This window comes from Lepidochelys kempii, chromosome 1 (genome assembly GCF_965140265.1).
Source record: "Lepidochelys kempii isolate rLepKem1 chromosome 1, rLepKem1.hap2, whole genome shotgun sequence".
Taxonomy (NCBI): domain Eukaryota; kingdom Metazoa; phylum Chordata; order Testudines; family Cheloniidae; genus Lepidochelys; species Lepidochelys kempii.
The window spans coordinates 290,249,471-290,277,033 of record NC_133256.1 but is presented as its reverse complement, the minus strand read 5'-3'; the positions used below and the strand labels follow the sequence as shown (position 1 = coordinate 290,277,033).

The 27,563-nt window shown below is 43.1% G+C and overlaps 1 protein-coding gene across 3 annotated transcripts in view; it reads right to left on the bottom strand.

The window, feature by feature from the left end:
* Positions 1-7,701: 7,701 nt before the first annotated feature.
* Positions 7,702-27,563, bottom strand: part of PPM1H (protein phosphatase, Mg2+/Mn2+ dependent 1H) — a 226,801-nt gene continuing 206,939 nt past the window's right edge. For all 3 annotated transcript variants that reach the window (XM_073327913.1, XM_073327914.1, XM_073327915.1), the window contains 2 exons: positions 22,154-22,305; positions 7,702-13,177 (listed from right to left, as the gene is read on the bottom strand). In XM_073327913.1, the coding sequence (XP_073184014.1) occupies positions 13,030-13,177; positions 22,154-22,305 (300 nt within the window). In that variant the 3' untranslated portion in view covers positions 7,702-13,029. The remainder of the gene's footprint in view (positions 13,178-22,153; positions 22,306-27,563) is intronic.

Below are 27,563 nucleotides of genomic sequence, written 5' to 3'. Positions count from 1 at the left end.
AGTTAGTTAGATCTTCCTTGGACTTTTATCCCTGTGGAGCCTTTACCCAGGCGACTATGCCTAGGCAAGCCGGTTTTAACAACTGTGGTTTGTGTCCGCATACCTTCTCTGTCAGCAACAAACAACACTGTTGCCTTTACTGGCTTGGCAAAGCCACCATCATCCCCCATTGCTCCATCTGCCGTTCGTTCCCCTCCAGAACTCAAGCAGCTTGAGAACTTTGCCACTGCAAGTACCTAATGGAGGAGGCTATGAGCTACCAGATCCGCCAGAGCAGCACCTGCAGCGCCTCCCTGGGCCCAAAAAGCTCGAAAACCTTAACACTTAAGATGCAAAAGCATTATTTCTTTTCAATGCCATGGGTTTTAAGGGCCTTGGCTACACTTGAAATGCTACAACTGCACTGCTGTAGCACTTCAGCGTAGACACTACCTATGCTGCAGGGAGGGAGTTCTCCCATCAGCGTAGGTAAAATCTACTTCTCCCAGAGTGGGTAGCTAGGTCAACAGAAAAATTTTCCCATTGACCTAGCACCGTCTACATGGGGACTTAGGTCAGCTTAAATACATTGCTCAGGGGAGGGGGGGAGGGATGTTGTCTTTTCACAACCCTGAGCGACATAGCTGGGTTGATCTAAGTGTAGGCCATGGAATATATTGCTAAAATATTTAGAAATAAAAAGAATAGTTTCACTGTGGTGAGGAGCCTAGAAAGGAGGCCAACAGGTCCAATCCAAACACTTTAACTCTTGCAAATTAAGTCTGGCCAAATCATTCACCTTGTTTCTGCTAGAGAGAGTTTTCCTGTTCCTGAAGAACTAATTTTGATTATCAAGTTGTTGTTGTTGATGTTGGTAATTGTGGAGATATTTAGGGCATGATTTTTGATTAGTTCCCCAAACATTAGCATATTTGCTTTCTTCTCAGAATCAACGGATCCTGGGGGTTTCCAGAAGAGGACAGCTTTGCTTGAAGCTGAAGCTCTGATCCTGTAAAAGCTTAGACATGTACCTGAATAATCCCATTGACTAATATGCATAAAGTTAAGTGAGTAAAGCAAAGTAGCATGCTCCACGTCGGGGAGCAATTAACAGTGAAGATGTTACTGCAATATTTTTTCTTTCTTTCCTGGAACATTTATAATCAGATTGTGATTTCATACACTCTACTGGCTCTTCAAAGTTACGTTACAGTTTTGTTTAACACATTGCTTAGTGTCAAGGACTTTGGCAGTGATAATTTGGAGGGTGGCTGGCTCACTTGGTGCCGCCTGTAGATGTTGCTTATGTGGAGACAATGACTGATCAATGATCTACACTACAAGTGGCTTCAAGCATTGCCCTCTCGAGGGTCCTGTGGACCTGGTGTGTGGTGAACAGGGCCGGCTCCAGGCACCAGCTTTCCAAGCAGGTGCTTGGGGCGGCATTGAAAATGGGGCGGCAGTCCCTGTCCCTTGGCAGCAATTCGGCGGCAGCTCCACCGCTTTTTGGGGCACGGCGGCAATTGGGCGGTGGCTGCTTGGGGCAGCACAATTGGTAGAGCTGCCCCTGGTGGTGAAGTACCTGGCTGAGGGTGGCTGGGTCTGCACTGTCATGGGAGGTGCTGCCCCACAGTGCCAGAACTCAGTGGTTGAGGTGGACAGACTTACTTTGACTCATGCTGGTTTTTTGTGGGTGGGGCTGGAGGTGAGCACCACAACATTTGAGTGCTTGCGATGACAGCCGCAGCTAGATCTGACAGAGGGTGCAGCGAGTGTCCAGTGTGGATGAGCATGTCTTTCTTCTGTACTGATACTGCTTGATATTGTCTTCAGTGTTAACCTTTCAGGAGCAGCAGCTTCAGCACTGGAGGAACCCCAGAGACACATCTCATAGGTGAGATTTCAAACCAAAAAGGCACCCAGACAGAAGTGCTGAGGCAAAAGCTACTGAAGCTCCAAAGTGAAGGCCCAAGGTCACTGAACCAAAGTGCCTCTGAGGTCTGGTACCCTGTTGGTGCCCCTGAACATGCAGTGAGATCACCAAAATAGAACAAGCAGGAACGGAGATGGGAACACTTGAAAGGATAGTGAACCAGAATAGGTGCTGAGTCGCCTGAAGAACTGGATCAGTGCTGCTGGGAGCTCTTTTTCCGCTCTTATGCAAGAAGAACTGATGGGATAATTCCAGGTGTAACATTTAAGTTTAGAAGAGGCCTGAGACCATTAGTACAGGGATTGGCCTTGCATTCCTAGCTCGTGCTGCTGCCTTTAGGGAACAACAACAAAAACAAAAAAGTCTTAAGAAAATCTTAAGGGAGTTCTGACTGTCTTGCTTTCGGGAACAAATATTCAGGAGTGAAAAATCAGGCACATTTGATATCTTTAAAGACAGGACAATTATGTTTTAACGTGCCCAGAGAGGAAAATGGCTTTTGAATCCAAGAGACAAGGTGGGCGAGGTAATACCTTTTATAGGACCAGCTTCTGTTGGTGAAAGAGACACATTATCAAGCTTACAAAGAGGTCTTCTCCAGGTCTAATCCCAGACTGTTAGTTGGTTTATGGCCACAAACATGACTGTTTATCACCTGCATATATGTTTTGTCTTATATAATGTAGCCGTAGCTAGCCTCATCATTCATACAAATACCTAAGCCTTTTAAAATCCTACTTTAGTTCTTTGCCTCATATCTGGTGGCAGCACAGACTAGGTCTGCAGACTAATTATGCAGGGAGTAAAAATATATTTCCTTAGATCATGTTTAAATTTGTCCCTTCTTAATTTAATTGGATGAGTCTTGTTCTTGTATTGCCAAATAGGGTAAAGAAGAGCCCCCCAACGACCTCTTCTGCACCATTATTTTTTATACCTTTGTTATGTTCCCTCTTATTCATCTTGCTTTAGAACTACATAGGTTTCAGAGTAACAGCCGTGTTAGTCTGTATTCGCAAAAAGAAAAGGAGTACTTGTGGCACCTTAGAGACTAACCAATTTATTTGAGCATGAGCTCATGCTCAAATAAATTGGTTAGTCTCTAAGGTGCCACAAGTACTCCTTTTCTTTTTTAGAACTACATAGTTGTTCTTTCAGTCTCCTCCTTAGCTTTCCATACTGCTAATCATTTCAGTTGTCCTTCCATTGCTTTGCAAAGTAGAACACTTTAAAAAAATCCTTTGTCATTCCCCATAAAAGCAGGATGTGCAATAACTTTAGCTTATACACTCTTCCTGCCACAATTCTACAGTAGACCGGGAATCAGTAAACGTTGCAACCTAGGCTCATACACTAGAAACGTTGAGCAGCTAGCACAGGAATGTGTTTAAGTAGATATCATTATTCAGGCTATTAACAGCTTTTCAGTAATTAGGCAAAACACAGTAAAATGCTACAACTTGCATCATTCCTCTATGATGTTTAGTTAATTCCTGACATCCTGTAAAAGTAGCAAGCATAAATTATAGTGCCAAACATTAGTTCACTATATATAGGATGTATAAAGAGAAATTATTACTTTGGATCTGAGTTGCGAATGCTGCCTAATTCCTAAGGAATGAAAATAGCAAGTACATTACACTAGCCACTCTAATGCATAGTTTAGCCCAGTGCTTCTCAAATGTGGTCACCATGGCCATATACAGCCACCGGGAGCTTTTTTTGCAGCCACAGCCTCCTAGGCTGTTATAGGCCAGGGTCGAGTAAAGTAAAGGCCCCTCCCTGTTGCTCCTGAAGGCACTGCCTTGGTGTTAGTTGCTGGGGCCGCCAGCAGTGGTTTGGCCCTGCTCCCTCTGTGGAGGCACCTGGGACACAATTTGGAGGACCAGGCAGCTGGTGAGTTCCCCACCTTCCTAGGGGTGGTGGGGTTCAGGCTTTGGGCTTCAGGAGCCCTGGGGTGGCGGGAAAGTGGGGCAGCAGGCTCTGGGCTGCAGCTCCCCACCCCCATTGCCCCTAGCCCCCACTGCCTCCCCTGAACCCCCCCCTCCCCCCCGATCCAGGGCTTAATTTGTCCCCATGCTTGACAGGGCTGAGTAAGTCTGCTGTGAAAAGCCTACTTGTATGCTTGTTAATATCACTTTTCACAACAGACTCACTAGCTAGCAATAAATAAATTCCAATGATTTAAATAGCTGTATATGCGTATTTATTTGTTTTTCCTAAAGCAAATTAAGTATTTTAGGAAGACATGTGAGAGCAGCCACCAGCAAGAGTTGGTGGCCGCACTTTGAGGCCACCAAAAAATGTGTCCTGCGAACCCCTGGTTTAGACTGTATCTGAGGGGAGAGCACTAGAACCACTCTAGGGCTAGTCATTTAAGACTGTTGTACTTGGAAGGGCACTGATTGTAGGTTAAAAAAAGGCTTTGATATTCTTTAGTTCCTTGCCATTGCATACTATAGACCAGAGGTGGCCAAACTGCAGTGTGCGAGCTGCACGTGGTGCTTTTATAGTTAAAGTACGGCTTGCGGCCCTCCCATTCTCTGCCTACCAGACAGAGGGGCGGGGGGGGGGGGGGTTCAGGGCTTCTACCCTGCAGTAGCAGGGTGCGGCTAGGGGCTTCTGCTGAAGATGATTGGTACCTGCTGAGAGTGCGGGGGCACAATTTAAAGGTTCAGCTACCCCAACAGCTTGAGTCCCGCCCTCACCCCCACCCCCAGCATGCCCCACCCATTACCTTCAGCAGCCCCTTCCTGCAGCTCCCAGCTGTTAGCGCCGCATGGTGAGGCAGCGGTAAACAGCTGGGATCTGCAGGGAGGGGCGGCTGTTTAGGCACCGCAGGGAGATAGCAGTGGCTCTTCCGCCAGCTCCCAGTTGTTCGCCACTGTATTGCCCCACAGCTGTAGCGGCCAGCTTGTCAGCTCCAGCACCTAGCCTCTGGCTTCACATTGCCTCTGGCTTCAGACCAGTGGGAATGGGGTCTTGGGGCTTCAGCCCTGCAGAGCACTCCTGTCACGGCTCAGGGCTTCAGCAGGAGCAAGGCATCAGCCTCAAGCCCTAGCAGGCACCTCCCATGGGGCTGAAGCCCCAAGACCCCGCCCCCCAACCTCCCCGCAAGGCTGAAGCCCCGAGCCCCAGCACATGCACCCTGACTCTTGAACTTCTGAAGATTGTTGTATGTGGCTTGGGGGTCAATACATTTGGCCACCTCTGCTCTAGACACTTGTTTTTGCACATTCCAGAACAAAGAAAGGAGATACAACCCTTGCCCCCATTAGGCATGACTCAGCCATAAACAATGGGGTATATACTGAGGAAGAGCCAGGGTAAAAGTAATCAAAAACCACACAGCTGTGCACTTCCTAGTATGGTAAGTGACCATTAGGGTCACTGGCTTAATTTTTTTTTTTTAAGAAACTAATTAATTGTGACACTACAGAACAAGTGTGTGTGTGTTTTAAGGAAATATTAGCCTGAAGGGCTGTGGTGTAAGGAGAAGATTTTGAAAAATGCAACCAGTAGCTTGGCACATAACACTCATTTGTGCTTTAGAAATCACCCCAGGCTGAACAGGGATTGTACGCATTAAAGTATTACAGTTAAAGAGTAAAATAAACAATCCAATATCATTAAACTACATAAAACCGTACATTGTATGGATAAGGAAACCCTGAGTTACATTTTAGTGTAACTAATATACTGGAGGAGGAGTAGGGAAATGAAAAAAAAGCATTAATGTAATAAGCTTTCTGGGGGTATTTTCTTCACACATGTAAACATTGTGTGGTTTGATTGCTGGGAAACGTTTCTGAAGCTTTTTAACTAAGTGCTGGAGTTCTGTGATAAGTGGTCTCCTGCAGAAATATTGCCCCGGGCTCTGGTCTGCTATGATTCAAAGAGGCAGGTACTACATGCGTCTAGTGTGCCTTACAGATGCTTCTTCACTTCTGACTCAAGCATACATTTGTTTGGTTTGGTGGAATCATCAGCGTTATGTAGCTTGAGAATTTAAGCCCATGAGTCCTAAGGAAGTGACCATTCCTGAAAATATGTGAATTTTGTGACATTCTGTTCCCCAAAGCAGTACCCTGGCACCTCCATATTTACCATGGTGATATAATTTGTGCACAGTATGCCTTGTAAGGTATCATTTGAAAAGTCTTCATCTGTTAAACATTAATATCCTGTTGGATTGTATGTGCTGTCATTGTATCTAAAGTTATGAATATTGACTATATACCAATATTTCAAATGTGTTTGCTCCTTGAGTGACACCCATAATGCAGTTTACATCCAGTCTAGACAGCACATTGTGGATGAACCATTCAAAGTAATGGCCCATTAAGAAAAACAATAGGCCATAGAAGAAGCTTATCCTTGCCTGATGGGCTTTCCTGTGGACACTTCAGCCAGAATCAGAGTAGCAGCCGTGTTAGTCTCTATTCACAAAAAGAAAAGGAGTACTTGTGGCACCTTAGAGACTAACAAATCTATTTGAGCATAAGCTTTCGTGAGCTACAGCTCACTTCATCGGAATAAATTTGTTAGTCTCTAAGGTGCCACAAGTACTCCTTTTCTTTCAGCCAGAATGTCAGTAATGACTGTTATGACTCATCAAAGCATGCAAGGACATATGATACTGGACTCCATCTTGTGCCTCCAACTTTTCCACAAACTGTGCTGGGGACTTTGCTTGGAACAATGAAGTTCCCTCCACATGGAAGAAGCTATAAAAGTGATATCATCACTGGACCTCACTCCCCCTACAACACAACACCTAGAAACACATCTGCAAGAAAAGACTTTGAATTGGGGATGGTGGTCCCCGGTGGGAAAGAAGGCATCCCAGCCTGTGTATGAATGATCTGAGAACAGCTTGTACCATCAGGGTCAGAGACTGCTTAATTCAAATCCTGTCTAGTTTATGGAAATTAGATTGTGATTTTGTTTCATTTTCTAGGTAACTAACTTTGATCTGTACACTGATTACTGTAATCACTTAAAATCTATATCTTTCGTAGTTAATAAATCTTTTATATTTTTCACCTAAAACAGCGTGGTGTTTAAAGAGCAAAAGGGACATCTGCTCAAGAACAGAGGCTGGTGCATTGTCCTCTCCACACTGAGGAAGGGGTGAACTGGGTAATAAACTTACACTGGTCAGGCTTTTGACCAGGACAAGACAGTATAGTTGCGGGTTCCTAGGCTGGGGAATTGGAAGGAAACTGGCTGAAACCTCTCTTGGTTCATAAGTGGCTAGTGAAAGCATTCATGTAACTGCAGCTGGGTGTGTCGCTGTTTGTGTATGGCTGTGTAGATACAAGTCCTGGAGAGAATTGCAGCTTGTCACAGCATCACAGTGAGTGAGGGAACCCAGGCTGGTGAGAGAGGGCTCAGCGGTACCCAGTTCCAGGTTGTCCCCCCGGAGAAATATGTCACACTTTTCAAAAGTCACTTCACGTCTAATTTTCATATTCACTTTTACCATAAATTGAGTTGATGATTGAGCACTTTGCAGGATCATCCACTGTGTTAGGCTGTGGGCCACTGACTACAGCTTAGAGATCCACTGAGGCTGAGAGATCAGATTGTCTCTCATAGAAGCCAGTGATCATGCCATTGCTTCACACGAGCTCCCTAAATTCCATTGAGATGTGAGACTATTTGGCAGTGAATCATCCCATCTCTCGTAAGACGCAGCATGTTAAAAATAGTCATTACTAGCCAATTATCAACTTCACAGTAAAGGAATTTGGGACAGTAATCTCCATGACAATCAAAATAAACTGTTTTTATATATATAATTTAATTTTTTATTTTAAAACTTTTGCGCATACATTTCTTAACCATCCTCCTTTTTTTCATTGCACTTAAAAGTTTCAAAACCCCCCACAAAATATATCCCTTTACTAAACAACTTTTGTTTTCTGGTTACAAAAAAGGTAACATTTCACAGTCACAAAGCAAAAGTACATTGGTCCAAAACATCTTCATCCAACAGATTCTTCTTTGTTTGGGCTATACAAAGCTTAGACAATCAAACATTCCTCAAAATATGCTCACTCGGCCAATGACGGAAGGATGAATGGGGTAGCTACCGAATTTAAAACAACAAAAAAAAAAAGTACTAAAATAAAGTACCCATGGAAGAACAAAAAGGTGGAGGTTGACAAGGGAGCCTCCTTCAAGTACACCACAGGTAGAAAACAGCAGCACAGTTCCAGTCTTGTTCAGTCACTGTCTATATAATAGCCACATTAAGATACCTACATCTAAGAGCCAGACAGAAAAAAAATTATTTACACATCTAGAATGCCATGGAAAGAAATAGCAATACCACAGTCTGGAATTCACGTTAGATACAAGCCAAGATGTCATGTATGCAAAAAAAGGCAAGAACAAATGTGAGAGAGTTGGCTGGGTTGTGTAGTGTCCTTTAAAACCATGTCTATGTACATGTACAGTTCAAAGCCAAGACCTGTCCAGACATTGTAAGTATTGTGCTTCAAATCAGCATGGAGACAGGGCATAGCTACTACAGTAATTCAGAGACCTCTTTAGTCACATTTGATCATGTAAATAATTTCATGTCAGTCCCGTGGCCTAAAAACCACTTTTGCTTTACACAGTCAGCCTTGTTGCTTTTAAATTTGTTTTATTAGGAAATTTCTCTCTTTTCTGGTGCAGGGGCTATTGACAATGAGCTTTCTTAGGTGGTATGATTATGTATTCACTCAGCGAACGTAACTCCATTGGTTACTTAAAGAAACGTGATAGAAATGAAATATCTGGGCTTTCCATTAAATTAAGCAAGAAAAATTTTTGGCCGCATAGGCAGGAGAAAGTTTGAGAAGCAGCTGTATTAGCGTACGGAATAGTATTCAAAGGAGAATAGAGGAAGTCACTTTGCTTGGGATGTTTAAAATAAGACTGGAGAAAGCACTTGGAAAAACAGCTTTAGGGAGTTATCCAACATCTGCAGAAGAGATAGACTAGATGGTTTATTAGTCATTTTCCATATATAATTTCTATTAGTCTATGATTTGATGACTTCCTGATTTTGTAAATAGTACTGATTGATTGGAGGGGGATAGTATAGCATTGTGAAGCAGGATTATTGATCGGCACAGCAGGATTATCATCATAGCTGATCATTCCTAGGCAGTCCAATTCCTGCATGTCAAATATCCTACCAAAATGAGAGCTTGTCTGTGGGCTGATCCACTATGGGTGCATGTGTGTATTGGAAGAGTGGGGACTGAGATTTGCTGTCCTAATGGAACGTGCATTATTACTGAAGTAGTGCCTTTAAGGCACAAAATGTTCTTGCTGGAAAATGGCATGCATGCAACAGTGGTCATAGGTGGGAAGAAAATTTTCAAAGCTTTCTCCTTGCCTTCAGAAATGTTTGCTGCTGTGACCCATAATATGTTGAAATCTACAAAGGGAAGCAAGAGCCTCTGATAAAACAAGATGTACTTGAATATCTTTTCTGTAATTCTCCCCCCACCCCCAAATATTCTTCTGAGGTGTAGGTAAAAGCCAGGATATCAGAGGGAGTAATATTGGGCAGATGTAATATTGGACATTTCTAGTGAGGAAAGCATGTGCATTTCTTAGAGGTTTTGAATGAAAAGCAAAACAAAAAACACCAGCACAATTACAGTAAACTTATGTTTGACTGGGAAGCTTTTTATTAAACTAGAACATCCTCAGAGCTCATTAAAACAAGGAGTTGACTGCAATTCAGTTTGCACAGAATTTGAGAGTCTCTGTTTTCTTTCTCAGTGTTCTGAGTGATGTGATTTTGGCCTTTCCAGGAAGTGCTGTGGAAGCCAACATACCATGATCTAGACATGCTAGCTGCAAAGGGATGAGGTGATTTGTGGTGGAAGTCTGAATGAAAAAACAAGAAAACCTACTGAGCTCAGTTCACAAAGCAATAGCAATGCTGGGAAGATTTTGCTAAGAGTCATTTTGCTACTTTTGATTGATGCACCTTACTGTTGGTGCCAAACACTTTTAGGGTTACTTTTAAAAATGTTAAATGGGAAGGTATATTTTCCATTGCAGTTTAAGGAAAGTAATATTCTAACTCTTGCTGTAATGCGGAGTCACATATTGCACTGCAGATGAATGAGTTTCAATTAAAAGATCTTTCTTCTTCCTGTCTTCTGAATGATGGCAGCTGTGGACACCATGTTTCTAACTAAAATCAAGGATTACACACTGGCATTGGATTTGTATCAATCAGGCTCACAGCGGGTACCACGGGCATTATCTTGAGATGTACCAGTGCTCCCTTCTGTTAGTACCGCTAGTTAGTTTCCCTCCTGATTTAAGTGAACTGACTCACTGAGGACTACAAATGCTACACATAGCTATAAAACCCATGAAAAAGTACATGGATAAGTTTACTAGGCCAAACAAAGAAAGAAGAAATAGGTGAATGAGGAAAAGGCTCTTGCTTGAACTATAAAACATATGAGAGATTATGTGGAAAATGTTCTAGACTCAGTCAGATTTCAAATCTGCATCTCTTCCGTTTGCACAAAGAAAAAGAGGTAAGGGCCAAAAAGGTAAAGCACAGCAATATATAAGTAGATAGGCTGCCGATTTATGCAGGTTCTGGATTATGAAACAGCTGTGTTTTCTGCAGTGCTGTCACATCCAGGCACTGTTGAATCCATGGAACAGTTTGCAGGCTACAATCATACACTTGGGGCATGTTTGAGCCAAATTATCCACTCAGCACTGCCTCATTTCAGCGTGGAACTCCTGCTTACTATTTACAGGGAGGGGCTTTTAAGTCTTGTACACTGGGATTGTTGTACTTGCACATTGAGGTGGCATAGCAGAATTTGTAGTGCCATGGATTGAACTAAACACCTGTTGAGCTGCACTGAAAACACACGGTACGTAGCACGTAATAAATTACTCAGTTGGAAGGCTCCAGGCCTGTCCTATTCAGAAGGAAATGTGACCACCTCAGGGAATACAAAGGACATGGCATCTGCTTGTTAAAACTGGCACTTCCTCCTTTGGGACAAACTTACCATTTGTGAGGTTTCTAGTTCTCTCTCCCATACTGCTAGGATTATGTCAACTGTGTATCTCCTAGCTAGCCAATTTGATTTACAACCTGGGATCAGCAGCTCCAGCAGTACACGGTTAGGGGACCCACGAGACATGAGGACCCCTCTGTATGTTAGCAGCTTCTGAAAAAAGGATTGAAATCTGTGGCACTGAAGAGAGTTCTCTGTTTATAGGACAGGAACCACAGTTATGTCTGCGCTGCAATCCGAGCTGTGCTTCGCAGTTTGTGGAGCCATAACCACGCAAGCTTTCAGCTAGCTAGCCCAGGTCCCAATAACAGTGAAGATGCAGCCGTGTGGGTGTCAGCACAGGTTGTCCAAGTTCCCTGGGACCTCTGGGTACACCCTGGCATTGCTAGCCCATGCTGAAGCTCACTGCTGTTTTTAGCCAGATTAAGGCTAGTGCGGGTATGCCTACATGAGCTGCAAATCACACCTCCAATCGCTACTCTACACAGGCTATGTCTACACTGCATTTTGCCTGAATGGTTTCCTGTTGCACTGTTGCTTCTACTGGTATCTTATTTAGAGAGATTTTTCTTAATATCGATCGAGTACAACTGGTAGAGGAGACCAAGCAAGCCAAGGATTTCCACTAACACGTTAATCCTCTACCCTGGTACCAAAAGGTGCAGAGTTATGAGTGAGTTGCCACCTTCTGAGCATGGGACCCTGGTGATGGGGGCAGGGCAGAGGGCTTTTATGGTGAATAATAAGGGAGACCGAAGTGAAGGGATTTTCAGTAAGGTTGCTATCTGTGTTTCCGGGTTAATAACTAGAACAATAACATTTACCATAGACACCCAATTAAACCCAAACTCAGAAGACAAAATACATTTACTGAAACATTGATCGCTAAGCTGTACGTCCAGTGATCTTTTCAATAGGGTGCATGATAAAGCAGACAGAACCAGCCAAAAAATTAAAATCCCAGGTCCCAAAAGGTAGTCTACTCTCCAGGTGGGAGCAAGCCTCCCAGCCTGGGCAGATGGACTTGAGCTAGAGGGCTAAAAATAGCAATAGGGACATTGTGGCTCGGGCTGGAGCTCAGCCTCTCAAGCCCATGAACCTCTTAGACTTGAAAGCCCAAGCTCCAGCCTAAGCTGAGATGTCTATCCTGCTATTTTTAGCGCACTAGGGGCTTGAGTCAGTCTACCTGAGCTGCAGGGTAGCCCTACCCAAAGAAACCTTGGCTTCCAGAGGAACTCTGCATCAAGTAAGATCTGGTGCATCATGGTTACACAGCAAAGGAAATCTTGACAAACAATTCCTGTTGCAAGATTTATTCTTGTATCAACACAATGCGCCCTACTCGCCGAGGCAATTTTTGCAGATGGCTTGGCTGTGGTGACTTAGATCAAGTCACAAGGACAGTCTTGGTTTTGCCACCAAAGCATGCGAAATAAGGAGCTGTAAAGTCTCTAGAGTGTTCTGAAGGGGGTTCAAGTGGGAAAAATGAGAATTCAATCATATATGTACAATTTTTGGAAGTTCTTCATGGAAAAAGAATGACAGTTACTCGCAAGTGTAATTACATCAAGTGTCAGATCAAGTTTTAACTTTTTTTTTTTTTTTTTTTAAATGATCCATCCCAAAGCCATGACTTCAATCATCAGTCACTGGCTTTCAATCCCCATTTCTACTTTCACAACTGAAAATGGCTGTTCCAAGCCACATGGTAAACTGAAAAAGATTAAGTCCTGTTTCAGGTCACAATGGGGTCCTCACCTGGAGGGACAATACAGGGACCACCAATCCATAATATATTAGCAGCATTTAAGTTCTATTCCTGTTAAGCACCAAAACCCATTAATATAGGGAAGCTGTAACCTTAAGAGATACCTTTAATCGTGTACAGTATATGTGCAGAGCCCTACCTTTTGGGCAGAAATATCACCTTCCAGCATGAGTTTAGATTAAATTACATCAATCAGAACTGTCCTTGTCAGATCTGAACATCATGTCTTTTCAAAGGCTCTTCCTAAAAAGACCACCCTCCCATTATCATTGTCGGTGCTACTTTCATGACAAGTTGTTTCCATGTATTAAAGGAATGACATAGACAGAAATGTCATCTCCTGAGCCCAGTCTATCGTTGGATATTCTCCAGCCCCTGTCCTTCAGCACTCCCCTGGCTCGCATCACCAGGTCCTGAGCTGCTAACGTGTATCTGTGGAGGAGGAGGAACACGGTTACATTGCAGAAATTGAGCATGCAGAGATCACAGCTGGTAGTATTATGAAGAATGTGTTTTCACAGTTGATGAGATTTACATTTGTGAGATACAAAGACAAGCTGTCAGATGTCATTCATCAGCAATCAAAAAACAAGTGTTGACTACTAGTAAAAATTATTTAGCACCCGAGGATCTCTAAGCTTTTTACAAATTTTAAGGCATTAGGTCAAGTATTTCACAAGTGACTAGTGATTTTGGGTGCCCAAGTCGAGACACCTTAAGGTTGCCCGATTTGCAGAAAGTGCTGAACATCCCTCGGAAAATTAGGCCTCTGTGACGGATCTTATATGGAGCACCCCAAAAAATCACTAAACCCCTTTTGAAAACCTTGACTGTAAGTGTCAAACACCTTTTTAAAGAATGTTAAATAGTAGCATACCCAGAAGCACAAAGGTGGCACATAGCCAACTTTGCACCCTGCCCAGCTCTTGTTCTGCATGATTCTTTAGCAGAACTCAGTCAGGGCCAATATGTATAACTGAAATGTTAGAGAGACACTGTGGGTGAGGTAATATCTTTTATTGGACCAACTTTGTTGGAGAGAGAGACAAGCTTTTGAGCCACAAAGAGCTCTTCTTCAGATCCCAAAGCAGGAAGAGCTCTGTGTAGCTCGTCTCTCTCTCTTCAACAGAAGTTGGTCCAATAAAAGATATTACCTCACCTTCCTTGCCTCTATAATATCCTGGGACCGACATGGCTACAACAACACTGCACGTAACTGAAATGCTGTCAGTTCAATGATGATATGCTCAGCCACGAAGGCCTGCAGTTTTGCATTACACTAAAATATATTTGCAGGACACTTAGAGGAATGATCACAACAACAAATCCCTGAATGGCTAACTTGTGATTTCGACAGGACTGATTCTACCTTCCTGAGGATTATGACATAACTGATCACAATGGCACAGGAGCAACAGTGCAGGACACTTCCATTTTCAAGAGAAAGCAGCTCAGTTACAACTTCTCAGATACTTAGCCCTCAGTCTGAAAGATCAGCTACTTAGTAGTGTTATTTTTACAGCATGAGTCCTTGCTCAACTGTACCTCTGTTCCCAATGCAATATTTACCATGAAGAATATCCCACATAACCCTAGTTACATTAGCTGTCATCCCCGTTTCCCCAATGCCTGGCTGCTTCTGCCTGGAAAGGAGGAGCAGGATGAGTGTGCGTGTTTTGGGGATGGGAAGGTATCCAAGGGCTGTATAATAAAATCAGCGCCAAACACTGGCCAAAATATACAGGCAATAGGAACCAAAGACTCTGGCATCACGGCAAACCCCATAGATGTCAGGTAGGTTGCCCCACCAACTGTGAGGGATCCCTTCCTAGAACAACCCAAAGTACAAGGGACCAGGCCCCAAACCAGTTCTAAGGGCAGCACTCCAGGGAAACCTTTTGGGGAAGTGACCTGTACCAGAACTCTTCTAAGGAAAAAGAGCAGACACCTCAAATGATCATAAATGGCAGGGTGCTCATTACACAAGAGATGGTTGCTCCAGGATTTGAGGTTAGAATAAGCTGAGAATGCATTATTTAATGGCACAAAGCTTGAATCAGAAAAGATTGTATGTAACTGGTGAAGAATGAATACTCAAGAAACAGTATGATTGTGGTCATTATTACTGTTTTTCATTTTTACACTTTTTGGTGTCTCAGCCATCCAGGAAATCTTAAGACACACTACACGACGACTCAGCAGTTGGAAGGGATTTTTACAATACAATATGAACTTCACTGCACAGTAAACGGGGATTGAAAATTGGAATGTAAAGGAAGGGTCAATGTCAAATGCAAATAACGGATTAAAAGCAGAGAACTGTGTGCTTTGGTGATGCAGTGAGAAACTGGTAAGATTTTCTAGGCCTCACTAGTTTTAACAAGAGATTTCCTCTCTGTGATAAGAAAAGGGCCTAGGGGTCATTTTACACAAGTCAAGAGGCAATGAAATCGTCACAAACTCTCTCTCAGACACACACACATGCTGCAGTTGCCAAGGTCTGTTCAATAGCAAAGACCCTGAAGAACAGGGAGAGGAGATAAGAAGCACTGACCCCATTGCCCTAATACAAAATGAAATTTCATTTTCGAAAGAAATAGCCATTCATACGCCTCAGCTTCCATATAGCAACATCCTATGCGAGGCTAAAGAACAACTAAATTGCACATGGCACACCCAGAGCTTGTATCAGACATGCAGTGAATAAAAACATTCAACGAGAGTTGTAGCTAAGAGCATATTTTCAAGGATTTCTCAATTTTTGCCAGAATTTAGGAGAAGAAAACGGCAGCAAGCCAGTGAAAGGGAAACTTTGTCTTTCACCTGTTCCTAATTTACAAAGGCTTCCCACAATTCAAGAACACAAAGGAGTCAGTATTGCTTTTAAGCTCCTGTATAAAAGCTGAAGGGCTTTCCTGTTTAAAATGGTGTTCTGAAATGACAAGATTACAAAAGCCTTCAATAAACCAGAGATTCTCATACAGAGAATATGAAATACACAAGAAAACGAGGATGTTGAAGCTAAGAAAACAGAGTAGGTAAAGACAGTAGAAAGGGAACATATTCCTCCTCCAATACAGAATTGAATTAGAGCCCTGCTGTTCAGCGGGGCACCAGAGGAGATGGGGTGAGATTTTGGCACTTGGAGATGAATAGCAGCAGCAGTCCATTATCGAATGCTTTATCCACTAATGCTGTGAACTTGGGATTCAACTGTCAAGACAGCATTAGAGAAGTAGTCTTAAAGTACTTCTTCCCAATGACGAGCCGCACCAGAATGCAACTTTTGTGATCTGAGAGTATTTTTTTCCTCCTGCTGAAGCTTTCAGTATTGATCAGCGGAGTACTGCAGAGAAATGGCTGCAGTGGGGGAAATACACTTTGGCAAATTGTGTGGCCTGCTTGGCCAGCCTCCCAAGCACAAAGGAGGTAGCATGACTCCCCAGAACCTCCTACCTATCCCCACAGCCTGAGAGAGGGGACAGGACATGGGGAAGGATAGGAGGAAAGGTGAGAAGGAATGATTTTTGAAGTGGCGATCAGGGAGCACAGCTGCAATGCCTAAGCTGTATCAGCCTCATATGAGGAAACAGTATGATACTGATGCTCCTTCATTGTCTTCTTCATTCACGCTTTTCCACCATTCCCTATGCATGGACTACACTGGCTGAGTTGATCTACAAGGCCACCTTCCACTCATCATTCATATTCCCCTTTAAGGCCCATTTCTGCCACACCACCTACAAGAAATTAGCCAGCTAAGATGTCCATTTTGTGTAAATATTAACCCCCCCCCCCACCTTTCTTACTCCATCATGCCACAGGTTAGCCCTCACTGGGAAATCACAAAGTGATCAACCCTCCCTACTGTCTTGTTACTTCACGTCTCAGTGCATAAGCTCCTTGGGGCAGGGATCACGTCATCTGTTTTGGGGAGACGCAGAGCATCAGCTCTAACATATAATAATCCTGAAGCGTAGTCTTATGTCTCACTTTGTCCTCTGTTGTTTCTTTTTTCTTTCCCTTTTGCCACATAATGGCTTTCCCATCATCACTTCACTGTGTTTAAAATTAGTAACAGTTGCGTAATTTCACTTGCATGGCAAGTCGGAGGACAGGATATAGGAGGTGACCTCTGTTAGAGCCCAGTGGGATCAGGATGAAGACACACAATGTGGCAGGTACCACATGATAATGTAAACTTCTTCAATTTATCTCATGAATCAACCTCACTTTCATATGATTGCACTGCCATAGTTTTTAAAGAGGAGATAGAACCAAAACCTCATATCAGACTATGCCTGAAACACGGGAAAGCTTGGATCTGAAATTCACAATAGGTTCCATTTTTGTAATGGGATGAACTAGAAGGTGAATCTGAAAACTGTTTCATTTTAGGAAGAGTGCATATAGGTATTTTGCAGTTTGGGCCCATCTTTAGCATTCAACACAGAATTATGCATTTATATAATAACAGAGAGACATCTAGAGTTCCAAAACTAAGAATTAACAAATTAACAAAAGCCCCAAAAGTTTTGCAAGGGATATAAACCGTCATGTGTCAGAGCATAAGCCAACCTCTAATTAATGGGTGTTAGTAAGAAACCATTCCTGTGGATAGATGATTCCATAACGGCCTACTCTAGTGGTTCTTGCATCTTCCTCGAAAGCTTCTACTATTGGTTACTGTTGGAAACTGGGCTAGATGGACCACTGATCTCACCCAACATGTAGGTTCTTATTATGACCACAACGTGGAAAGTACCACAGGACCCATGCAATTTCTTCCATGGCTCATTTCCACATTCCCAGTCATTTAAAAATTCAAGTTGATGAATTTACCATAGACTGGGTTACTAAACTTCTCAAATAACGTGGAATTTTGCTGGACAACATTATTTTAAACATATTTGCAAAGTGATAAATACCTAAGATCTCTCCTTAACTGACTACTCGGAAGAATGGGACACTGTTTCATAGTCAGGATTGCTATACAATCATGAATCCATTAGCTATACTTCATTTGGAATACTGTGAGGTAAATTAGGTAAAATCTTTCACAAAGTACTTTAAACCCTTTAAATATTCTTTATAACCAAGCAGCAAGAGCAATTCTGCAAGGTAATTTTCATAAATATCATTGTAAGCCATATGAAAGGCTGTTCTAATTACCTCTTGCTAGCTGGCATGAAAAATGCCTTGCCACTATTATTTATAAGTCCCTAAATGATCTGGCACAAAATTACTTAAAAGAACAAATTAACATTCAGTTCAGATGTCCATTCATAGAACACCAGGTCAAACACTAATAAATGTGTTTGTTCTGAGACTTAAGTAAAGAAGGGCCTGATTCTGGTATGACTTACACTGGGGTAAATCAGGAGTAACCTCACTAAATTTAATGGAGTTAAACCAACGTTAGATGGATCAGAATGAGACCCAGAAAATCTGCTTTTCCTCTTAGGATCCCTAATCTTTTGTATACTGTATAATGACCTCTACTAATTAGTTCAGCTAACTCATTGGTGACATTTAACAAAGAATCTTCATTCTTAGTGCAAGAAATGTGTGGCAAAGCTGCCTCATTATCTGCCTTCGTATCCCACCTCAAAACTCTCCCTTGCCATGATACCTATAAAAAACATCACAATGATTAGGCTGCTGGCATGCACAGACCAGTGCCTACCATGCAGACCAATACTGTTTCCATGGTTTACTTGTACTCCCCCAACTGTCTATATCCATCAGCTGGTGTATCTTGTCTTATATTTAGAGCGTAAACCCCTTGAGGCAGGGACTGTCACCTTTTTTTTCCTGATTTTGTACAGCACCTACCACAATGGGGTGCAGATCTATGAGTAGTGCCCCTAGGCACTACGGTAATAAAAATGAAGTTATCAACTTCTGAATGATTGAAAGATTAGACCTACTGTAAATGGTTAGCTGCTGAATAGGTGGGCATCATTATTTGTATTATGGCAGCAGACCCCACAGAGATCAAGACCCTATTGTTCTAGCTGCTGTACACTCATGTAGCAGGTCTCTGTACAGAATCTATTAAAATCTGAATAGATAAGGCAGGCAGAGTGGGAGGAAGGGAGTATTATCACCCCCATTTCACATATGGGGAACAGAGGCATCAGAGAAATGAAGTGACCTGCCCAAGTTCACACAGGGAGTCTGTGGCAGAGCCAGGAATTAAATCCGATCTCAGTCCAGTGACACCCTCAGGACCATGCTTCCTTTCCATTGTTAATTGACAATAGGCTATTCATGATTCCGGGTACGTGTATGTCCTTGGATAGCGCTGCTGATGTCAACTCGGATATTGAAAAATTGGCCTTAAGTGTTAACTGGGTGATGTCAGCTAAACTGAGATTCCCTGGATAAAGCTTTAAATATATTGTTTAGCAACTCCCTCCCCCACATTATCAAACAGATGAGGCACCTCAAAGCTCCGTTAGGTATTTTCTGACCCCACCCCTGTCCATTCTTCCTCAGCCATCGCCTAACACTCTAAGGATCCCTCTGTTCCTAACTGATTCCTCCTCCTTTTTCCATTACTTCCCTCACCGGAGCTTAGAGAAGTTCCGGGTCTGCTACTAACTGATGACAGGATTTCATTAGTTTGTAACAAAGGTTTTGGGAAAGCTTGTTTAAATACAGATGGCAGCCATGCCAAAACCGGGAAATCAACAATCAAACAACTTGTTTCTAAGCTGAATGCCACACAAAACCCAGCTCTCCATCCCCCTCGGGCATATTCCTGCACTGTTGCAAATAGAATCATGTCCTGAAAAGAGGAGAAAACTTACAGGAAAATTCTCTAGGACGGGGGATGGTCAACACTGCTCTCTGTCTGTCCACCATGGAGCACTACTTCAGACTCAGATGATCAGTATGTTCTCACCAGCCAGGAGACTTTCCCTAGGGTTCTCTATGCTTTTTGACTGGCTGAGTCACCCTGCTCACTTTAAGCTTTGCTGACAACCCCTATTTCTAACTGAGGTGCACCAGTGGTCGAGGCCCCTGCAGTGGCAGGGAGTTGATTTAGTGAGATATACCCAGATGATCCTGGCAAGTGACCCATGCCCCATGCTGCAGAAGAAGCCAATGCACATCCCCGCAAAGTCACTGCCAATCTGACACGGGGGAAAATTCCTTCCCAACCCCATGTATGGCCCTCAGTTTAACATTCAGTGTGCATATTCTTATGTAGTCAGTGCCTATTTTTTAGGCCCTGTTCCTAGGCACTATTCACCCACCCAGCCTCTCTTCCTCCCAACCCATGTTGGTGTGTTGGATGTCCACATGACCAGCTGTTGCATCCCATTGCGGTGGCAAGTTGGAGTCAGCACTCAGTAGTACCATGTGCACGTACTAGCAGTGAGCAAGAAGCAACCATGATAAGAAGGACAGTACCAGGTTTTGTGGACAGTTCTTGTGAGACTCTCCCTTTTTTGGGATGGGTGGGTGTGGCAGGTGTGGTGCAGGGAGAGAGGAAGCAAGAGCTGGGTGAATGAAGTCCCAGAGAGGTGGGGAGGTTCAGAGATTCAGGAAGCAACCCCTGAAAAAACTTATTTATAGAAGAGACAAATGGTCACTACAGTATTCGGGGAGCCTTTTAGCACTTGGTTTGGCTGGTATTTACCTCTTTGGGAACAGGGCAGGAGAAAGGGGGATGGATTTTCCCAATCCTGCTGGCACATCCCTAGACTTTGGTTTTTTGTTTGTTTTTTTTTTAAATGAAAGCACCATTTTGTGTTGGCTGTACAGCATATGCTGCTGCTTCTCCTCTTGGGCAGGCTGTATGATGCCGTAGCCCTGGCCTTTCCTGCAAAACCTAGTATTTATTCATCTATCTATCTTTGCAGAGGGACTAATAAGCCGTAGGGAAGTCAAGCAGCCCAGGCTCTCTCATTTCTACCACATCTCTCGGAGAGAGGAGATTGTGAAGGTCAGAATGTCACAGCTGCAGCTTCACGCTAATCATCCATTCACCTGACAATCCAGCACTTGCAGTGAAATGCTATTTTACATTCCATGTTTGTAAGTGTCAGTATAAGAAAATACTGTTTGCAATTTTCTCTAGAATGGCTGTCACTTAAAAACCCAAGTGGCTGTCAGAGTGCCTTTGCCCACGGTTATCTTCCCCGTTTTCCTTTGTGTGGTAGTACAGGGCGAAGCCTGAAAAGATGATGGTTCAGAAACAAACACATGAAGCATTTTCAGACTTGCTTTCCTCTTTCCCACACCAACTGCCATCGATATACTAATGTAACTAGAGCGCTATGCATTTTTCCACACATTTTCATTTGCGTGCCGAAATATCCCAGATTTTGTGTCTGACACTGGGTTGCCCTCCCAGTTGACACAAGGGAAACGGGTGAAAAATGTTTAAAAAACTCCTTTCTCTGCTGTATTCGAGTGGGAGTTTTCATAAAAGGAAAAATGCAACCCAGGAGAGGGGATGGCGCAGGAGAGAAGGGTGGCTGGGCACAGAAATCAAGGGGCCTGAATTTGGGAAGCAACAATGAGGCCCCCTTTCACGCTGATATTCACAATAAAACAGACTGACCCACTCACTCAAGGGAGAACTTGACTTCGGGAACTTAACTCTTCAGGAACGTTTGTATTGCTAGATAATAGGATGCTGGGAAGAGCAATGTTGACCAAGAAGAGGCGATAAAGCCAGGAAAATAGCGAATATAATTGATGAAATGGGTTGCAATCAAACTTTTCATCTCTTGTTCTCACTCAACTTATCCAGCCGTTGGCACTCTGGCCACATGACTGGTTTTAAGAACATAACATGACTAGTACAGTGAATGCACAATGAGCAACGTTACGGGAGCCCACATTCAAAACCCATACGTAGCCTCAAGGCTCCTGCACCAGGTGACTGCACTGAGGAAAAGATGCTCGGAACCGGTAGCGGAAGGTGGGCCAACTACCTTTCCTCCCAGCACTCCCTAGCAACAAAGCCTCTTGTCATCTGGGTTGGTGCTGAGGCACTGCAGCTGCTAACTTCCTCAGGGGAAAGAGAAAGTTATTCTTAAGTGGGAAATGGCTTCCCAGAAGGAAACGATCAGCCAGACAAACAAATATGCCATGTCCCTCTCTAGAAGGAGCAGAGGTCTCCACACAGCTTTAGTGTGGTGGGAAAAATAGAACCTATGCCCAGATACTGTAATCCCCTGCCTATCCCCATACAGTCAGCAGGTTTTTAATCCATATTTGATAAGTCCCCCTTTGAGAGTCTCCAAGCTGCAAACCTAGCCATAAAGACACAGAAGAACTTAGAAGAGAAGCTCATTCACTTCGGGCTACTCTCTGGAAACAAATGAGTTACAAACCCCACGCTTGCTGTGGCAGAGGAACTCTGAACGGCCAGGTAAGAGCACAAACCTGTGGGGATCATCAGGGTCACAGTTTGGTAGGAAGTTTGTGACAGCTTCTGCCACTTCTTCATTTAATAATACATCCCAGAGTCCATCGGTAGCTAAGATCAGCACATCCTCTGGTCCGTGCTCATACTGCAGAAGATTGTAGACTCTCACCTATAACCACAAAACAAGAGACATTGACTCGGATGAAGGAGGAAATATTCCAATTCTTGTGAAAATCTGCTGCTGATGATCTTGAGTTAGCCACTTAGGCAAGGGAGCTCAAATACCCCCACGTCGCACTTTTGCTCTCCCCAGCACTCAGTAGGGCAACTTCTTCATGGAGCTGGCAATCTCTCTTAGGCCCTAATTCAAAATAGCATACCCTACTGCTGGATGGCACTTAATCAGGTGCTTAAGTGTTGACCTGAATAGGAACAGACTTGACTGTTCTTGAATCAGGGTCCTAATGCATTTATGTAGTGCTGACAGCGGTGATCAAAGCAATCAAACCTATTCCTCTCCCTTCTCCTCTTGTGGCCATGCTGTGCATTTTGGCTATTCTCCATCATTGGGATAGCTTGTCAAATAAGAATTTAATAATTTACTTGATGAATTTTTAATAACTGTTTTCACTATTTGCCCAGAAACCATTAACTATGCCCAATAAATTGCACATGTTCTGAAGTGCTCAGTGCATTGTATAAGGATTTGCTACCTAAAGTCTTTTCTATAGCCATGATCCAGCAAAGAACTTAAGAATATGCTTAACTTTAAGCATGTGAGTGGCTCCACTGAAGTGAATGGATCATATTCTTAAGTGATTTGTTGGACTGGGGCCAATTTAAGGAACCACATAAAATATTAATGGAAAAGGTTCTTCCATACTAGGTTAATTCCCTAAAATGCCCATTGGTCTTGTTACTTAAGGCTGAAGTCATATAGCTAAGAACTGAACTGACTTCTCAGACTGGCCCCTGATGCTGAACAATCTGACATCCTATGTTTAAAATGGCCTCCCGTAACCCCCTGCTTGACTGAGCTGTCTAAATAATGAAATCAGGGGGTTAACTGAGTCATTGCAAATTTTTCAAATGAGTCTTTTGTTGGATGTAAGTCTTCTCCCAGCCTGCCATGCATTCCAACTGTCAAACCGCCAGCTCCTTTAATTCCCCAAACTAAAACTTGGAATCCTTGGGAACCACTCACAGAGCACTTTAATTACCCCACCAGTAATTTGAAAGACGTGTGACAACCTTGGAACGTAAACAAGAAGAAATGATGATCTGTATTAGAATTTGGGAACAGTGCACCTGGTCACACATGCTGTTTTATCCTTGTGCTTCAAGAGCAGCATCAGTGCTCCACAAATTTGTTCGGACATGTACTTGGCACAGCTAGAAGATGGGGAGTGATTTCATTCTCTCTTGGCACATTCTCTCATTAGGAGCCAAGGAGCAGGAAACACACATAAAATGCTTGGACCTTTCAATGTAATTATGATTTTTATGGGATCGCAACCAGGACAGGAGAAACAATCATGTCCATCTCAGTGCTAATCCTCACAGTTTTTTCCCTTTTGCTCTAAAGAGAGAGAGGGTCATTTGTAAAATGTATCGATTGCTTTATTATTTAAGGTCTATCTGAGTGAGGACTTTTGAGATGAGCCAAAAAAAAAAAAAGTCAACCTAGAACACTCCCCACTGTCTTTACCTCCTGATTCAAATCTATCAGAAATACAACTCCACAGCAGCAAATATAGTCTATGGAGACTGTGTGTTACAGGTACACCTCTGTGCCAATTCACAGAGGATACGAGTGTTTCATAGAATATTAGGGTTGGAAGAGACCTCAGGAGGTCATCTAGTCCAATCCCCTGCTCAAATCAGGACCAATCCCCAACTAAATCATCCCAGCCCGGGCTTTGTCAACCCGAGCCTTAAAAACCTCTAAGGAAGGAGATTCCACCACCTTCCTAGGTAACCCATTCCAGTGCTTCACCACCCTCCTAGTGTTTGCAGCCCCCGACATTATAGAACCTTGGCTCTTTAGTGCAAAGTGTAGCAGCTCATGCCTTTGTTTGTTGAAGTCACCAGCTCAACTGCCAGTGTATTGGCCGAGATGATGGTCATCACAAAAAAAACATTTGGAAGTCAGATCTCTTGGATGTCAGCTACTTTTACACAGACAGTAAGATACTTAAATGTTAATTATCCACTTAGCAGTGAATCACTCAGAACAAAACACATGTAAATCAGAAGACTTTTCTAAAATCCATCTCTGCCCCATCTCCCTCACCTAGATAAAGAAAGTTAAAATTAAAGTAACAGATCCTCTCCTGCTACCACTGGGGAAAAATGTTATGGGCCAGACCTTGCTCGTACTGAAGTCCATAGCAGATCTCCCACTGATGTCTATGGAGCAAGATTGGAGCCTATGGCTGCTGCTTCAAGGCAATAGAATCCTGTCAAAACTATAGCTGATGCAGCAGATGAAGGGCCCAAGATATATATTTCCGCAGACTCTAGTGTACATTACTGAGAAGAGAGACTATTTTGATACAAGAACATTCAGGTTTTGGGGAAAACTCAGGCAAAGATAATATAGCTAATTTAGGAACTAGCGGCTATTTTTTATGAGGAAAGACTAAGCTTGACATGTTCAAACCTGAAGAGATGAAGAGCAAGGAGATGGATACTGACAGACACCTAATGATGCACAGTAGTTAAGGGGTATGGGCAATGGTGTGAACAAAGAACCAGCTATTTGACTGGTATGCAGTTCAATGAAAATAATGTGAAGTTATGGAAGGAGGTTGGGTTAGTTGTCAGATGTGGCTCTCTCCCCCAAAGAATGATTATCACATCTAATTGTCTACTCACTGTCATAAAGTAGCCAGCTTTATAAACTTTCCAAACCTTTGTAGATAGGTAGGATATTACAATATTCATATTATTTCGTATACCAAGCAGAGGCCATGTCCCGGTGATGTCACCTGGTTGACAAGTAAAGTATTTAAGGGTGGCCACAATATTTATTGTTTTTCCTTCAGTTTTCTAAAATACATCTACAGGTGGCTAGCAAGCACTAATAGACATGAGTTAATTTAGAGCTGTTCAGAGAATCACAGTATTTCAGAGGCAGGCTGTCTTGCCCAGATGCATTCCCACTTAGCGGAGCTGTTCCAGTTCTCATTTTTAATACTATCTTCTTGTATTAGTTATTTGCAATTTTACAGAGGAGTAACATGACACTAGCATTCTCATGTGGCACATGTATGACACGATATACATTTTATGTGGCCGAGAGCTATTTATCAACTCCATCTCACCAGCCATTTTCCCCAAAGCCCTGAGCTACCCCCTGCTTGCTGCCCTTCCTCAATAATAATTCAGGCAATTCAGCAGATATGAGATTTAAATGATGTTATGGCTGTGACACAAATCACTCAAACTTGCGTGCGCTTCAAATGGATACAGAACTCTCCAGCTCACACAGACATGGGTGGCTGGCCAGACCACCAGGCAACCTGGGCAAAAGCCATTTTCCCAATGCAAGCGGACTCTCTGTATGGCTTCCACTCCCTCTCACTTCCTTTACTCTCCCTGCTCCCTCTATGCATTTAGGAAACCCTCCGTCCACCTCCAATGTCATCAGGAAGGATGGACAATTTGGGATCTACCTCATGCTCTGTCTTAATTAGCCCATTCTGCAACTTCATATCCAAAAGTAGGAATGTTTAAAGCCAGCAACAAAGCAGCACGGTCACTTCTGCACAGCCAGCCAGCAAGGAGAGGGCAGGTTCGATGAATTACACAATGACTGGGGTCTTCAGACCTCTGCTAAGGTTTAGCCGTGGATGCTCTGTGCTACAGCTCAGTTATGCACTCTGTCTGGATATGGATTGTGCATTCTGTTATTCAGCAAAGCTCTTAATGTGTGCTGAGGAAATACTCCAGTGCCAAATCCTGGATCGGTGATACAAAGGATGGGTCGGGTTTGTGGTTACATCTCAACAGGATCTACCATACATACATAATCCCAATTATACATATAAAATGATGGGATCTAAATTAGCTGTTACCATTCAAGAAAAAGATCTTGGAGTTATTGTGGATAGTACTCAGAAAACATCCACTCAGCGTGCAGCAGCAGTCAAAAAAGCTAACAAAACATTGGGAATCATTAAGAAAGGGATAGATAATAAGACAGAAAATATCATATTGCCTCTTTATAAATCCATGGTACACCCACATCATGAAGACTGCATGCAGATGTGGTCTCAAAAAAGATATACTGGAATTGGAGAAGGTTCAGAAGAGGGCAACAGAAATTATTAGAGGCATGGAACAGCTTCCATTTGAGGAGAGATTAATAAGACTGGGACTTTTCAGCTTGGAAAAGAGACGACTATGAGAGAAGTCTATAAAATCATGACTGGTGTGGAGAAAGCAAATAAGGAAGTGTTATTTATTCATTCTCATAACACAAGAACTCAGGGTCACCAAATGAAATTAATAGGCAGCAGATTTAAAACAAACAAAAGGAAGCATTTCTTCAGACAGCACATCGTCAGCCTGTGGAACTCTTTGCCTGAGGATGTTGTGAAGGCCAAGACTATAACAGGGTTCAAAAATGAACTAGATAAATTCATGGAGAATAGGTCCATCAATGGCTATTAGCCAGGATGGGCAGGGATACTGTCCCTAGCCTCTGTTTGCCAGATGCTGGGAATGGGCGACAGGGGATGGATCACGTGATGATGACCTGTTCTGTTCATTCCCTCTGGGGCACCTGGCATTGGCCACTGTTGGAAGATAGGATACTAGGCTAGATGGACCTTTGGTCTAATCCAGTATAGCCGTTCTTATGCACCACCTTCAAAAGGCCATACTTGGCTTGTGAAAGAGCCACAGCTGATCTGGTATCCCATTCGTGTTCTTAAGCGAGCCAGCCAACTCTTGCTTGAAAACAACTCATAGCAAACTAACATGTAGCCTGCAGCCACCTGAGATGGTCCTGAACCAGCCTGGCCCAATGGAATTCAAGCCAAGACGGACAACACTCTACATTCAGCTTCAGCTGCATTTACTATCAGCATGGCTACTTCAGTAATTTAAATCTTTTCTTAATTGTATTGTTCCTTATACGTGCACAGTTATCCAAAGCAGTTTCAGTGGCACACATGGAAATCTCTTTCTATACTATCTTCCAAGTAATTTATATGTAAATAATGAAAAACTGGTCCCAACACTGTTCCCTGCAGCACTCACCAATTAACCTCCTTTTAGCTTTTTACTGCTACCTTTTGTTTCCTGCCCTTTAGCCAATTTCCAGTGTACTGTGCCAACTTTCCACTTACTCTGTGGCTCTGTCTTTTATATTAACCTACGAGGCAGACCATTTTCTCAAATGCTTTCTGAGAAATCCAA